Raw genomic sequence first — 14,748 nt, 5'->3', positions numbered from 1 at the left:
AATTAAATTAATATAAATCTTATCAACCCTAAATTATTGCCATAAACTTAACTTAAAATCGTAAAGTTTTATGTAAACTAAAAAGCATTATTTCACTTAATAGTAGATAAACATGCATATTATTTAATGTTAATGTTATTATTGTTTACTATGAGAAATTATATTAAACAACTTATTAATCAAACTAAAAATTTAAAATAGTATTAACCTAATTTAAAAAATAATAAAAAAGTCTATTTTTATTTAGAAAGATTTTTTTAACAATATATAAACCCGTGTAATACACAAGGCTTTTAAAGATATAACATTTTTTATTATTTGCTATATAAAATTAGATTTATTCAACCCGTATAATACATGGAGTTTTTTTAAAATATAACTTTTTTTATTATTTAGTATATAATTACATTTCTTCAACCCCTAAATACAAAAGGTTTTTTTTTTTCAATATAACTTTTTTATTGTTTGGTATATAAATTTACATTTATTCAACCCGTACAACAAACGAGGTTCTTAAAGATATAATTTTACAGATTTTTTTAACAATAGATAAACCCGTGTAATACACAAGGTTTTTAAAGATATAACATTTTTTTTATTTGCTATATAAAATTAGATTTATTCAACCCATATAATACACGGAGTTTTTTAAAATATATTATTTTTTATTATTTAGTATGTAAAATTATATTTCTTCCACCCGTGAATACACAGGTTTTTTTTAATATAACTTTTTTGTTATGTGGTATATAAAATTACATTTATTCAATCCGCACAATAAACGAGGTTCTTAAAGATATATTTTTAACTATTTAATATATAAAATTAGATTTACTCAACAAGTGTAATAAATGAGGTTTTTAAAAATATAATGTTTTTTATTTAGTATATAAAATTACATTTATTCAACCCGTGTAATACACGGGGTTCTAACCTAGTTTAAAAACAAGAAAAAAAAATGGTGATCTAGGGATTCGAACCCGGGTCTCACCAACATCCGTACATACACAAAACCACTACACTATCAACCATCAATCTGTTGATAACCCATACCCTAAATCTTTTATAAATGGATTGTGGTTTCATCAAATTGTGGAGGCCCTATAGTTTTGGTGGCCCAATGCCCAAGCCTCATTTGGCTTACCCTTGGGCCGGCCTGAATACAAGATAAATAAGAAGGCATTTATTATAGTATTTAATTCAAAAATTGAATAAAAGTTGACAAAAAATGCACAATTATGTAGCTTGCTAGTAAGACATTTAAGTTGATATCTATTGAGTCTTGGCCTAACACTTGAAAAGGACGTTGTGCCGTGTGCATAGAAGTGTCACATAGAAATTTGATGTCATTTGGGAGAAGAGGGGAGTTATGTGTATTGAATGGTTGTGTCCATATTTATCATAGGAGTCAAACAATAAAGATGTCGGGTCACGAAGAGTTTAAATGACAACTTAACCTTCTACACTTGTCTTAAAGTGAACAAAATTTAAACAAATTTTTGTCATGTATCTATGGTGAAAAGAAGTTGCTAAAACAAAAGGATTAGTTTTTGTTTAATTTTTGTGACAAATTAACCTTCTACACAAGTTAGTTGGTGTAAATGTTTATGTAGTTTTGTTGTTTGTCTTGTGCCGGCCCGGTTTGGGTCGGTCTAAAACAAAAGGATTAATTTTTGTTTAATTTTTGTGACAAATTAACCTTCTACACCTTCTACACAAGTTAGTTGGTGTAAAGCCATGTTTATGTAGTTTTGTTGTTTGTCTTGTGCCAGCCTGGTTTGGATCGGTTTTCTGTTAATGAAGTATACAGTTAAAAAAAAGGATTAGATTGATATTTTTTTTTTTGAAAAACGAACTTCATTAAAAAACACCAAAATAGTAAAAAAAAACCTTACCAAAATAGTAAAAAGCTTACGTATTCAACATAAGTGAAATGATTAAACACTTGAATTACGGCTACACATGCCTAAACATACACAATTAATAATTAGGAGCTTTAAACATTCACATAACACAAGGTACATTCAACCAGGAAAAGGTGTTACCGACACAATTGATGGTTCATATGAATACGTGAACTCCATCAAACGATTCTAAGGCTACATCGTATGGGGATGATCCTTTAAAGGAGGATAATCCACCACGTCATCATCACATCACCATCATTGGAAGGATGGTCCATACCACAAATTTAGTGGAAATGTGAGGATGATCCTACCACACCACTTTTTTATTTTTTTTAATCTTTCATTATTTTTAATATTTAACAAATAAATTAATAAAATATTTTCATTAATATTAAAAAACAATACATAAACTTAAAAAAAAACATAAACTTAACAAAAATCCTAATAAATTAAAAAAAACATAAACTTAAAAAAAATCAACCACTTTGATGCTTCTTCATGATGTCATTTTGTAGTTCTAGCAAAGTCGAACGTTTAGGCTCGGGATAACTATCAACATCCATCGTTAGTATTTCCCATTCCTTGAGCCGAATCTTTTCATCGGACAACCGAATCTTTTCATCGGACAATCGAATCTTTTCTCCCGCCACGCGTAACTTTTCTCCCGCCACGCGTGACTTTTCTTCGATGGCCTGCTCCTTCGCCCTCGCCTTTTGGGCCGTGACCTCGGTGTACGTTTTAAATTGGGTCATAAACTCGTCCATCTTCAGGTCGACATTTTGCTTTTCTTTCTCCTTCGCCCGCTCCTTCTTTGATTTGTCCCGGCCCGGGGGACGTTCCGCTTCATGTACGGCGTATTCTTCTTCGTCGAACTCGGCGTCATCGTTTAAGTTTATGTGACATCTTGCGTCCGAGCCGCCGGCGCTATAACTACCGGATTCCGATGTCCTTTGCCGCTTCGCCATTTCCACCTCGTTCGGGATCGGCGCCCATTTTGGGTGTGTTCGCATAATTTCTCACGCCCGAATGTGTCCAAACGTGGTACCATTGTTCGACTTGTAAAGATCCAACGCCTTTTTGAACACATCATCGTCGCTCATCTCGCTACGACGCCCACTTCCACATACTTTATTATATTCTTCACAAAACCTATTGACGAACCCGCTCATTTTTCGCCACTTAGACGACACCGAGTCAATATCTCGATACGGGCCTTGGTCCATTAGCTCAAGTAACTTCGCAAAAACCGCCTTCCAAAACCCCTCACCCGTTTGATTATTACCTATAAAATATTTTACAAAAATATGTTACAAAAAATATAAAACTAATACTACAAAATATAAACTTTAAAAAAATTATTTTTACGAACCTTTTATCGAGTGTGTCGATGTACCTACGTAAGCCTTCGCTAAGACTTCTTTCTCGAGTTGCGTCCACGGTTTCGCCTTTGCTTTGGACGGTTGCTCACCTATAACTTGCTTGCCTTTTCTTCGTTTGCCTTTTGCGATTGGGTCTTGGGAACAACTTCGACATCCTCGTCGGGTTCGGATTGGGTGGGTTGCGTCGGGTTCGGGTTCGGTTCGGGTTGAAAGAGTTGCACGGGTTGGATATTAAAAGCACCCCGCATCATCAATTGTTGTATGGCTTGACTTTGTTGCGGTTGAGCAAAAACGTTTGGTGAGTGTTGAAATGCGGCAAAGGCGTTTGAGGAATATTGAGAGAATTGGTTCGCTTCTATCGTCAGATAGTATCCCGAAACCGATAAAACATCAGGGATGTTCGGTTGGGTCGGGTTGTTGGGGTTGTTCGGGTTGTTGGGGACGTTCGGGTTGTTCGGGTTGTTGAAGGGATCCATGGTAGAATATAATTTTATATAAAAGGGGAAGATGTTTATAAAAACTGAGAGAGAGAAATGAGTTGTGGTAGATGAAAATATGCGCCATGTAGCAGCCCAGTTAGCAATGGGGCATTATCGGGTGTTTTCTAAAATGGATGTAGTGGGAATGTGGGCATTGTGGTGTAATAGAATTAAATAAAAAAAACCATAAAAAATGTTATTGGACAAATAGAGCATGGAAACGGTGATTGGCCAAATCAAAATAGATCCGGCGTTGAATATGGAATGCTCCAACAAAATTTTTGCAAAAAAAAAAAAACGCACACGGGGGTGGCATCTCGGGCGTGGTGGGGCGTTTTGTTCCAAAACAACGCGCAAAATCCAACGACTACGCATGGTCTAACATAGGTATCATTTCAACTAACTTTTACAAGAGACTTTGAAGATGGATTAAACATGATTTGTGTACCATCACTGCTCTGATCGATCAATAAATCTAATACGATCAATGGCCGGCCCTAAGAATTCGTGTACCATATTCTAACTTGAAAAAAACATGCCCTTAGGCCTTAACAAAATTGAGTATAAGGCACACTACATGTCTAAACCTAATGTCAATGGGCTAATAACTAATCTAAACCATAAGAATATTTTTGTAAGTGAACCTATGTTGGTGTTTGTATGGGTATACTATGTTAATTTTTTTACATATACATATTGAGTTTTTTTTTTAAATAACATGCCCTTCGAAATGGGACCTGGCTGGTAGTCCTCCCCGCCCACCTCCAGGGCCGCCCATTACGATCATGTAAACCATGTAAAAAGGGGTTGGCCGACGAGCCATTTTCGGATTTCTAGATTGTTTTTATTTAAAAAAAATGTTTGTTTATCTATTTATTTTCCGGTTTTTAGTTTAACTTCAACTATGTATTTTTATATTACCATTTTACTTTATTTAAATAAAAATATTAAGTTTATGATATGGGTAGACGGCGCCACTACTTACTAGCTAATGGGTACTTTTAATCAAATTTAACGTGACAAGGATAGAGTACTTACTCTGAAGTGTCTCTTCCTCGCTTTAACTTTTATAATTAACTATAGCCGGTGGCAATTCTCGGGTATTCAAATGCCCAACGGCCTTTGTGTGTCACATTTGTTCTATACGGATGATGCGGTCATTCTTGGGGAGTGGTCGGTGGCGAATATTAGGAATGTGGTCAGAATTCTACGGGTTTTCAATATTTGCTCAGGTCTTAAAATCAATGTAGACAAATCTAATATTTTTTGCGATAGGGTGCAATCGGCTGAATTGAGTTTGATGGCGTCTTCCGTGGGATGCCTTGCTTGTAGCTTCCCGTTCAAATATCTGGGTCTTATGGTGAGAGCTAACATGAATCGGGTAAGCAACTGGAAACCGGTTTATGATGTTTTTGATGCCCGTTTGGCTAAGTGGAAGGCTAAATTGTTATCTATTGGTGGGAGAATCACGTTGATCAAAGCGGTCTTGGAAAGCATTCCTAATTATTACTTTTCATTATACAAAGTGCCGGTGCAAGTGGTTAAGGATCTTGAAGCGAAGATTAGGAACTTTCTTTGGGGTGGTGTTGATTCGGTTAAAAAACTCCATTGGGTAGCGTGGAATCGGGTGTCTCTTCCAAAAAAGAACGGTGGTCTCGGGCTTAGTAAATTAAAGAACATAAATACGGCGTTGCTATCTAAATGGGGGTGGAGATTCTTGATAGACAAGGACAAGCTATGGACCAAAACGATTGAAGCTTTACATACTGTAAAGAATAAAGATGATTTTTTGCCCTGTAAAATGTTTATTTCGGGGGTATGGTGCAATATTGTGCAGGTTTTAAATAAAACGAAGGTTGACGGAATTCCATTGAGACATTTTTTCAAGGCCTCGGTGGGGAACGGTCAGTCAACGGCTTTTTGGTTAGACCCGTGGATCAGCAACAGACCATTGAAAGAGTTGTTTCCTAATCTTTTTAAGCTGGAACAGGAAAAAGGCTGCAAAGTTTACATGTGCTTAAATGATAATCAACACCTAAGCTGGAGATGGAAAAGAGCAATAAGGTCAGAAGCCGAAGTTAACGAGCTAGTAAACCTGTGCTCGCTTCTGTTATCTGTGACTTTGAACCAGAACAAGGATAGTTGGAGCTGGATTGGAGCCGCGGACAGAGAGTATAGCATCAAGGCCGTTAAATATCTTCTCGATTCCGAGAGGACCTGCTCGGAGGTTTACGTCCCTGAAGAGTGCAGTTGGATCCCGAAAAAATGCTCTATTTTCATTTGGAAGGCTGAGATGGGAAGGATAGCGACTGTGGATGAGTTAAGGAAAAGGAATATTGGTGGAGGTGACTCGGCATGTTCCCTGTGCGGTGAGGCGGACGAAAGCATTGAACATGTCTTCACTAATTGTTATTATGCTGCTATGTTGTGGTCTTTCATTAGTAGTTGGTGCAAATGTCAGAATTTTAGTGGTGTTCTCATTCAGGGATATTATCGAGGCCCATAATCATGTGGGGTTGAATGGTCAGAAAAAAGAAGTTGTTAAAGGTCTTATCAGAATCGGATCGGATGTTGGAGCCTTTGGAGAATGAGAAATGAAGTTAGATTCAATAACAAAACCGTTAGTTTAGAGCTCATTATTAGGGAGGTTAAAAATTTAGGTTTTTTGTGGTATAATACTAGATCTAAAAGAAATCATATACTATGGAAGGATTGGTGTAGATTTATAAATATGTAACGGTTTTTTCTGTTTGGAGCTGCCTCAGTTTGAGGCAGCGATTCGTTTTAATTAAGTTTACCTTTAAAAAAAAGTTATAAAAGCAAGAAGAAAAATTTTGGAAGTTATAAAAGCAAGAGTCAAATGGGCGGTTGACGAGGACAAAAGCTTCAATTTTTTTCACCCAGCTGTTAGGTGTAATAAATTGAGAGGGCATATAGTCATACATTAATTGGGTATGGTCTAGTTTTTTTTTATTTTTGTTTTTTTTTTATTATTTAACCGGCCAAAAGAAGCAATTCATTAAAACAAAACCTTTTAACAAGAGCGTATGACTTAATAACCTAGCGGCATCTTGAGGATGAGATAAGGTTTTGGGACTAATAGATCTTGGGTTCGATTCCCATAAGGGGGGGGGTTTTCCCATATTTATTGGGATCTTGAAATGGTGTATAGGCATTATGTCTAATAGATATGGATATGATCGGGTGGTTCCGCTGGTGGCACGATGATACTCCAGTGGTCCGTCAGTGATACAAATTTGCCGTTAAAAAAAGACCTTTAACAAGAAGCTAAATAAAGACTAATATTACAGCAAAGAAACCAAACAACAAGATTCACTATCACTATATATTAAAATTGTTAAGAACCTACGAGACTTGTTCCATGTCCCTTTTATTGGAAACAAATGTGGGGTTTTATAGACCAAATGGGCACTCTCACCCACTAAACTAGTCTTTTGGGTTGAGTTCTTCTATAACATTGGCACGAGAACCAAACTCGGAGTGGTGGCCGGAAGAAAACCAGTCGTGACAAACGAGGCTAGGAGTGGTGGCCTGGAGAGAGCCATTCGTGACCGACGTGCCTGTGACCAACGATAACATTGACCCTTAAGGAGGATTGATTGTTACAAAATGAAACCATCTCAAGATATGCCCACACCGGTTGTATGTGTAATAGAAGAGTTGGAACTAGGGACCGCTTCTTCAAAAACACTGTTTATCAACCCAAGAGTTAAAGGGGAGATGATCGAAATTGATAGACGACATGGTAACGGTCACCAGACAGTGGTCCGATAGACCTTTTTTCACTACTTCCACCACGGTTGCATGCCAACTTTGTATAAAAACCTCGTTTACAAGATTTTGGTCAGTTTGGAACCATCGGTGACCTTGTTACTGAGCATATTATACTTCAAAAGCCCACAGCTACTAATAAGATGGTTGAAGCAATTAGCGGCGTTGGAGTTAAAATTGTTCTTCCGCAAATGTAAATTCGTTGAAATCTCCCAAGACCTTAAGAAGAACTGATAATTGATGAAAGGTTTATTAACAAGATGATTTCATGGTTCAAGCACTCAAAGAAGGAAGCTATGATATCTAAACTTGATTTTGGAAAAAGATGTGTTTTCCTCCCATATGGGTTAAAGGATGCATATCGTCAACGAGAACATCAACGGAGCCCCGACAAGGGAGTTCAATGTGCAAAGGGGGTTAGACACGGCAACCCAGTGTTTTCGTCTCCGTTTATTTTAGGGATGGAAGCTCTTCACATCGTTATTCAGCACGCTTGTTCTATGGGCATCCTTCATGGCATTAAGTTACGAAATAATGGTTTGGTGCCATCACACCTTTACACGGATGACACTATTTATTGGGCGTATTGGTCCATCAACGAGTTGTTTTGGTAAGTAACAGCTTTGCTTTTAGGACCTAAACGCCTTGGTACGCACAGTGCTTTTCACATAAGGTGTGTTGATACTATATGTGATAAGTAATTGATATCCCCTATATGTTATAAATATAGAGATACTACTAATATTGCAACAGAAACCAAACACTTTTCGCAACAAAAAATATGAGAAACAAGAGTTTCCCATCCATCCATCCATCAAACAAAACATGTTACTACTACCAAACATTGACCATTCATATGTCAAACAAAAGCTAAACAACACAATCAACGATCAAGCCCTCTCACCCCTAATCCTCCTAGCCAACTGAATGTCCTTGGGCATGATGGTCACACGTTTCGCATGAATCGCGCACAGATTAGTGTCCTCAAACAATCCCACCAGGTACGCCTCCGCTGCTTCTTGCAATGCCAACACTGCATGACTCTGGAAACGCAGATCCGTCTGCAACGTTCATTCATTTACACACATTTATTCACAAATCCCATGAAACATATTTGTGTTTTTGTAACGATGGGAAACTGACCTTAAAGTCTTGTGCGATCTCACGAACAAGCCTCTGGAATGGTAGCTTCCTGATCAAAAGTTCGGTACTCTTTTGGTACTTTCGGATTTCACTGCACAGTAAACACAAATCAAAAAATAAACAAGGGGTTAGTGTTTGGTTCATGGATGAAAGTGTAATTCGGTTGCAATGCGAGTGACTAACCGAAGGGCAACGGTTCCTGGTCTGTATCTGTGAGGTTTCTTCACACCTCCTGTAGTTGGAGCAGACTTACGTGCAGCCTGTCATAAACATATAGCAATAAGGTATCTATATGCTGCATAACGAATAACGATAGATAGCAGGTGGCTATTTTATAAATAGTGATACACTAGAAAAAAAATTAAAAAGTTTATATGTAAATTATATAAAAATACCCTGGTATATATGTTATTTTACATGTATATAAACAAAAACATAAATCCAGCTATTCTATAGCTATATTTTATTGCTATTTATATTTATGAAAAAACAAAAAATAAATAAAATAAAATGTTGCTATTATCGCTATCTACCGATATAACCCTAATAGCGCGAGCCTAGACCTATGCGCTACCTAGCACGCTATTGACAACTAAGCATCATAAGGGTGTAAGGGGTGCTCACCTAATAGGTGAGTCCCCCCTCTTACACGTAACCAACCAGAATAAGCCACGTCAACTCGCCTCTAACACTCCCCTAATACCCCTTTTTGATGGCGGCACTCCCCTATTAGGGGAGTTGGTTTCGAAAGTTGTGCCATCTTCGAAAGATGGTTTCGAAAGTTGGTTTCGAAAGTTTGTCAACGGTCTCCCTCGAAAGTTGTGCCATCTTCACGCGGTGAACCCACACCCAATTCACACCCCGATTCGGGACCCCGCAGTGATGGCGGCGGTGTTCCCGATCGGGGAAACCCATCACCGAAACCACTCCCCGAGAACGCCCCGTACACCCTAATCAAACCATTAGCAAAGCATAAACGAGTTAAAGCATACTGTCACGGGCCAACTGTTTGAAGATCACAATGCTATGGGCTGTGCTTGAACGCTTGGGTTACTGGCTAGTCCTGAAAGTCAATGAAGAAGTGTACGTACCTAGTCGTGTCCCCCAATAAAATCCAGGACTAGCCAGAAACCCAAGTGTTCAAGCACAAGCCATAGCATTGTGATCTTCAAACATTTGGCCACTGACAATACGCTTGTTTAATAAATAAACCTAACCCTAAGCTTCATTTATAAGCTTGAATACGCTCGTGAGCCTAAGCAAACGTATTATTAATACACTTTTATTTAAAATATATGTTTAAATAACAACTTTATATATTAATTTATAATAAAATAACCAAATATAACATATATCGTATTCTTTAAAAAACTGTAACTATAAATGCATAAAAAATAATCAATTCGAAAGAAAATATACCTTGGTTGCAAGCTGCTTCCTAGGGGCCTTTCCACCGGTAGATTTACGAGCAGTTTGCTTGGTACGAGCCATCTACAATTAACCAGTTATTATTAAACCAATACAAATCAAAACTAAAATAAAATAAAAAATATAACCGAATCAACTAATCGCAACTTAATGTTCATCAAAAACCCGAATGAAAAAGATAACATTTTTCATCGTTTTGAACATCCAATCAACAAAATTAACAAACCCTAGGGGCAAAATCGAGAACCAACAATCGGATAACAGGAAATATTATTCGTAGTAAACAACTGATTGTAAATAAAGATGTGAAGAGAAATTGAAAGATTTGATGATAATACCTTGAATGAATTTGTTCTTTTGAAAAACGGGGAGCAAAATAGTGAGGAAAGTTGATTTGGGGATGGATATGAAGAAGAAGGTATTTATAGACAGCGGGTTGATGGGATAGATCTGACTGACGGTGGTGATTAGGTATTTTGGGTGTTTAGTTGAATGGATTGGACGGTTGAGATGTGTGTCTAGAGGCACTAGCCGGATCGTACTTCTTGTTTTTTTTGGATTGTTTTGTTTTAATACCAAGTAAATTAATTAAAACAATGATGTTTAATGATGAAGTTGTGGAGGTCTTGCATTTCTCTTGAGAAATGCAGGTTTGATTTCTACTTGGTGCAGAGTGAGGCACTGATGGGCAATGATATGAGACCCAGGGAAACCTGGGTTGGATCCTTGAGCCAAATGGGTTTTACCGATAATTTCACCGTTGTGCCTACGGGCGGGTGGGTTACCGGGTTTTCCCCGGAATTGGTGGTGGACTCGGGTTACTCTCGGAGTACTCCGTTTGTCCAGTGGGTGCCCCAAGAGTGCTCGGGATTGAGTTTGTTGGTCGTTCAAAAAAAGTAAGTGGGAGAATGTGAAGAAAACAAATGAAAAAAAAAAGTAAAATGTAAAGTTCGTTCATAAGGTTTAATCATATTTATTTTTTGTTAAAATATCACATAATAGTAACCAATTTTTAAAACTGTGCTAATTAGGTCACTCATATTGTTTTTGTCCAAATTAAATATCTTAACATTCAAATCGAGTTATCTCTTTTTTTCTGTGTGTCAAGAAAAAAATGAAGCATAAGATGTTGGGTCCGGATTATTTTAATATATAAAATTATATTTATTAAAAATAAAAACACTTTAATTAAATTAAAAATTAAAAAAACAAGTTACAATCCACATCATCACTCGAAGTTAGCATCAAATAGAAGGGAAAAAAGAAACAAAAATCCACGTCACCATCGTTACTTAGGAAATGGATGAAAAAACCCTTAATTTTAATGACAAATGAATGTTGAGTGACCTGATTATAACACTTTTGAAACTTGAGTGACCTAATTGGAACACTTTTAAAACTTGGTTACTATTTGTATCTGATGATCTCTGAGGTTTGTGTTCTATTGTTATTTTCATCTAATTAACTAAGGTTTAAATGTAACGTTAAGTGAAGAGTTGTTCTAACCTTTTACCGCTAAGCCACCACCACCACTACAACCACCATCACCCACTACAACATCCACCTAAACTAAACCATCATAACCACCACTGCAAGCACCACAAGCTACCACCACACCAACCATCACCACCATCATCTCAAACCCATCACCACTACCACCACATCACTACTACCACCATCATCAACGCCTTCATATTCTTAAAAATTTTCGAGAGAGAAAGGACATGTGTAGATATATATATATATATATATATATATATAGAGAGAGAGAGAGAGAGAGGTAGAGAGAGAGACAATGTTATGTATAAATCAAGTATTTACATGTACAATGTCCAATTTACCATTTAACTTAACCGAAAAAATAAAGAGGCTAGTCAATTAGATGGAAATAGTAATAAAACGCAAACCTCATGACCTAGATGTAAAAAAAATCAGATGGAACAAGAAAATAAGCAAATACGCGGGGACGATTTTGGCATTTTACTCTAAAAAGAAAGAAAGTAAGATAGTGTTTGGTATGCACGAATGGGATGTAGAATGTAATGGGCGGTTGGAGATCCGATTTGGAGGTTAGGAAGATGATGCAGATGTTGGTGGCGGCTGGTGGTGGCGGCTGGTGGTGGTTGGTGTTTGTAGCGGTGGTAGTGTTCAGATCTGCGATGGTGGTGGTGGGGCTCATTGGTGGTGGCAGGTGTAGGGTAGGGTGGCAATGGAGATGCTCACTACGGTTTGGAGTCGGGGATGGTGTTGATGGTGGTTGTTGTTAGAGAAAAGAGAGAGAGAACATGTGTAGAAAGAGAACATGCAGAGAGAGAGAGAGAGAGAGAGAGAGAGATAGAAGAAAAAGTGTTATATATAAATCAAATATTTACATGTATAATGTCCAATTTACCTCTTAATAGAAAAATAAACTAGGTTAGTCAATTGAATGTAAATGACAATAAAACGCAAACCTTTAGGGGCTGGATGCAAGAAAAAAAGTCATTTTGGATAGAACACGCAAATATGACAAAACCCCAAGGACGATTACTCTAAAAAAAAGTAAGATAGTGTTTGGTATGCAGGAATGGGAGGTAGAATGTAATGGGCAATGAACTCCGATTTAGGGGTTAGGTAAGATGATGCAGGTGTTGGTGGCGGCTGGTGGGTGTTGGTGGTGTTCAAATTTGCAATAGTGGTAGGGCCCTTTGGGGGGGGGGGCAGGTGTGGATAGGGTGGCGATGGTGGTTGTCACACCCCCAAAATACCACAAGCGGAGTATCACCGCAAGGAGAGTGACGTACCAGGATCTAGCCACCAATCACATTGAACTCATAGGAATATGTAAATAAAACTTTCATTTATTAACGTTAAGTGTTACAACGTTACAAGTAATACACAGTATACAGCGGAAGCATAATTCATTCGTTAAGTGTTTATAAACCACATGTAAAAACCATTAGTCATGTGTTGTGATTCCTTGTATCTCGACCCATGACCACTCCAGCCTCCCAGACAGCAAGTTCCAATGATATGCACCTAAAGGCCTGCAAGGCATGTAACAACGAATCAACAACAAAGTTGAGCGAGTTCACAGTTAGGTGTTCGTTTTAAGTTGTTTCAAAAACATAGTGTTTCTTTAGCTGGCTTACTTGCCGTGGGGGTTACCCCATAGTTGAAAATATGATTTACCAATTCCTTCTTTCCCAAACCATAACCAGTGGGGGCTTCCCCATGTGAACCACTAGACCCATTTACCATATCGACCACTGACTAAAGTAAGTTGGTGCCCTAACGTCAATGTCTATCATCATTGACTAGTGCCCAGATCCATTAGTTCACGCCCGTCCTCTGCGGCATGGTGTGAGGCTTGTCAAACCTAAATAGCGCTATCTAACTAATGACCCGCTCGCCATTGGCCCGGCGATTAAGTCGATATAAAAAGGAGGGACTTCATGATAGAGAGCTTTGGTCTAGTATCCGTGTTGTCACCCTTCAGTGAAGAGGGTGTGTACGTAATCTCCAAACCAGGAGATTACGCAGGTTCCGATTAAATACTTATCACATGTTGTCACCCTTCAATAAAGAGGGTGTGTACGTGTTTCAATCAGGAGATCACGAAGTTTCAGTTTCAATCCTTTACCCATTCCCAACCCTTGGGAATCCCATGCCTTGTGGAAAGTGTGAACTCACCTCGATTTGCTCGGCAGATAGTTTATTGTTTAATAGTTTTGATCAACCACGTCCTATTTATGATTACCAAGTTTTAATCAGATTTGCATACAAGTATTTCACGTATTGGCACACATTACAACTCAAGTAGCATACAAGGTACACACATGACATGAGTACACGAACGGTGTATATAATTAACAATAGTTTAGATAGCCAAATGTATAACACCAGGTGTATGGACCAACTAGTTTATAACCCAAAACGGGAGTGTTCGGCATAATCACATACACAATTAAATAACACATAGCACCTAGGAATCGTGTAACAATCATAACATATTTAGATGTTTCCTATTTAACACGCGATCCATTACATATCCAATACATCACATTCAACACCTCATAATCACAATTTAAGTGTGCGGTTTCAAATAGAGTGGGCGACCTGGTTTCGTGAATAGACATGGCCCAATCAACTTGGCCAAGTGCATAGCTCGGCTGCCTGGTCAGGCCCACACGGGGTGCGACCCGATTCACATGCGCGATCTGTTTAAACTGTGTGGCCCACTATATCCTCACGAAACAGTAATTCCCCAAACAATTTCATTGGCCCAAACCATCAATATTCACCCTATCATCTAATCAATTTAATTACATGGTGTTCGAATCTCGAATACATCAAATATCAATTATTATAACAAAAGCATCCATTAAACATCCTAATATTTAACATCACAAATTTATTTTAACGGTTCTTGTTCATCATCACACAAAAATTATCATTTACATATTATTCTAAACACATAAACATCACTAATTCATATATGAAGTCCGAACACAATTATATATCACGATCAACTACAAGGTACCTTATTAACATTATGGGATTATTTAATTCACATAACCTCACCACCCTTGACTAGTCTGACAATGCTATTATTAAGATCCTCACAAATACATATAGCCG

At 37.7% G+C, this 14,748-nt stretch overlaps 1 protein-coding gene across 1 annotated transcript; it reads right to left on the bottom strand.

Annotated features, from left to right (window-relative positions):
* Window positions 1–8,273: 8,273 nt before the first annotated feature.
* On the bottom strand, window positions 8,274–10,600 carry LOC110912074 (histone H3.3). The gene is made up of 5 exons (XM_022156745.2): window positions 10,467–10,600; window positions 10,120–10,191; window positions 8,884–8,960; window positions 8,701–8,791; window positions 8,274–8,618 (listed from the first exon to the last, which is right to left on the bottom strand). Exons 2-5 carry the CDS (start codon window positions 10,189–10,191, stop codon window positions 8,448–8,450), a joined length of 411 nt encoding a protein of 136 aa, XP_022012437.1. The 5' UTR covers window positions 10,467–10,600; the 3' UTR covers window positions 8,274–8,447.
* Between the last annotated feature and the right edge of the window lie 4,148 nt (window positions 10,601–14,748).

This window comes from Helianthus annuus, chromosome 15 (genome assembly GCF_002127325.2).
Source record: "Helianthus annuus cultivar XRQ/B chromosome 15, HanXRQr2.0-SUNRISE, whole genome shotgun sequence".
Lineage (NCBI taxonomy): Eukaryota > Viridiplantae > Streptophyta > Magnoliopsida > Asterales > Asteraceae > Helianthus > Helianthus annuus.
The sequence above is the reverse complement of the archived record's forward strand: the minus strand, read 5'-3'. Positions and strand labels throughout refer to the sequence as shown.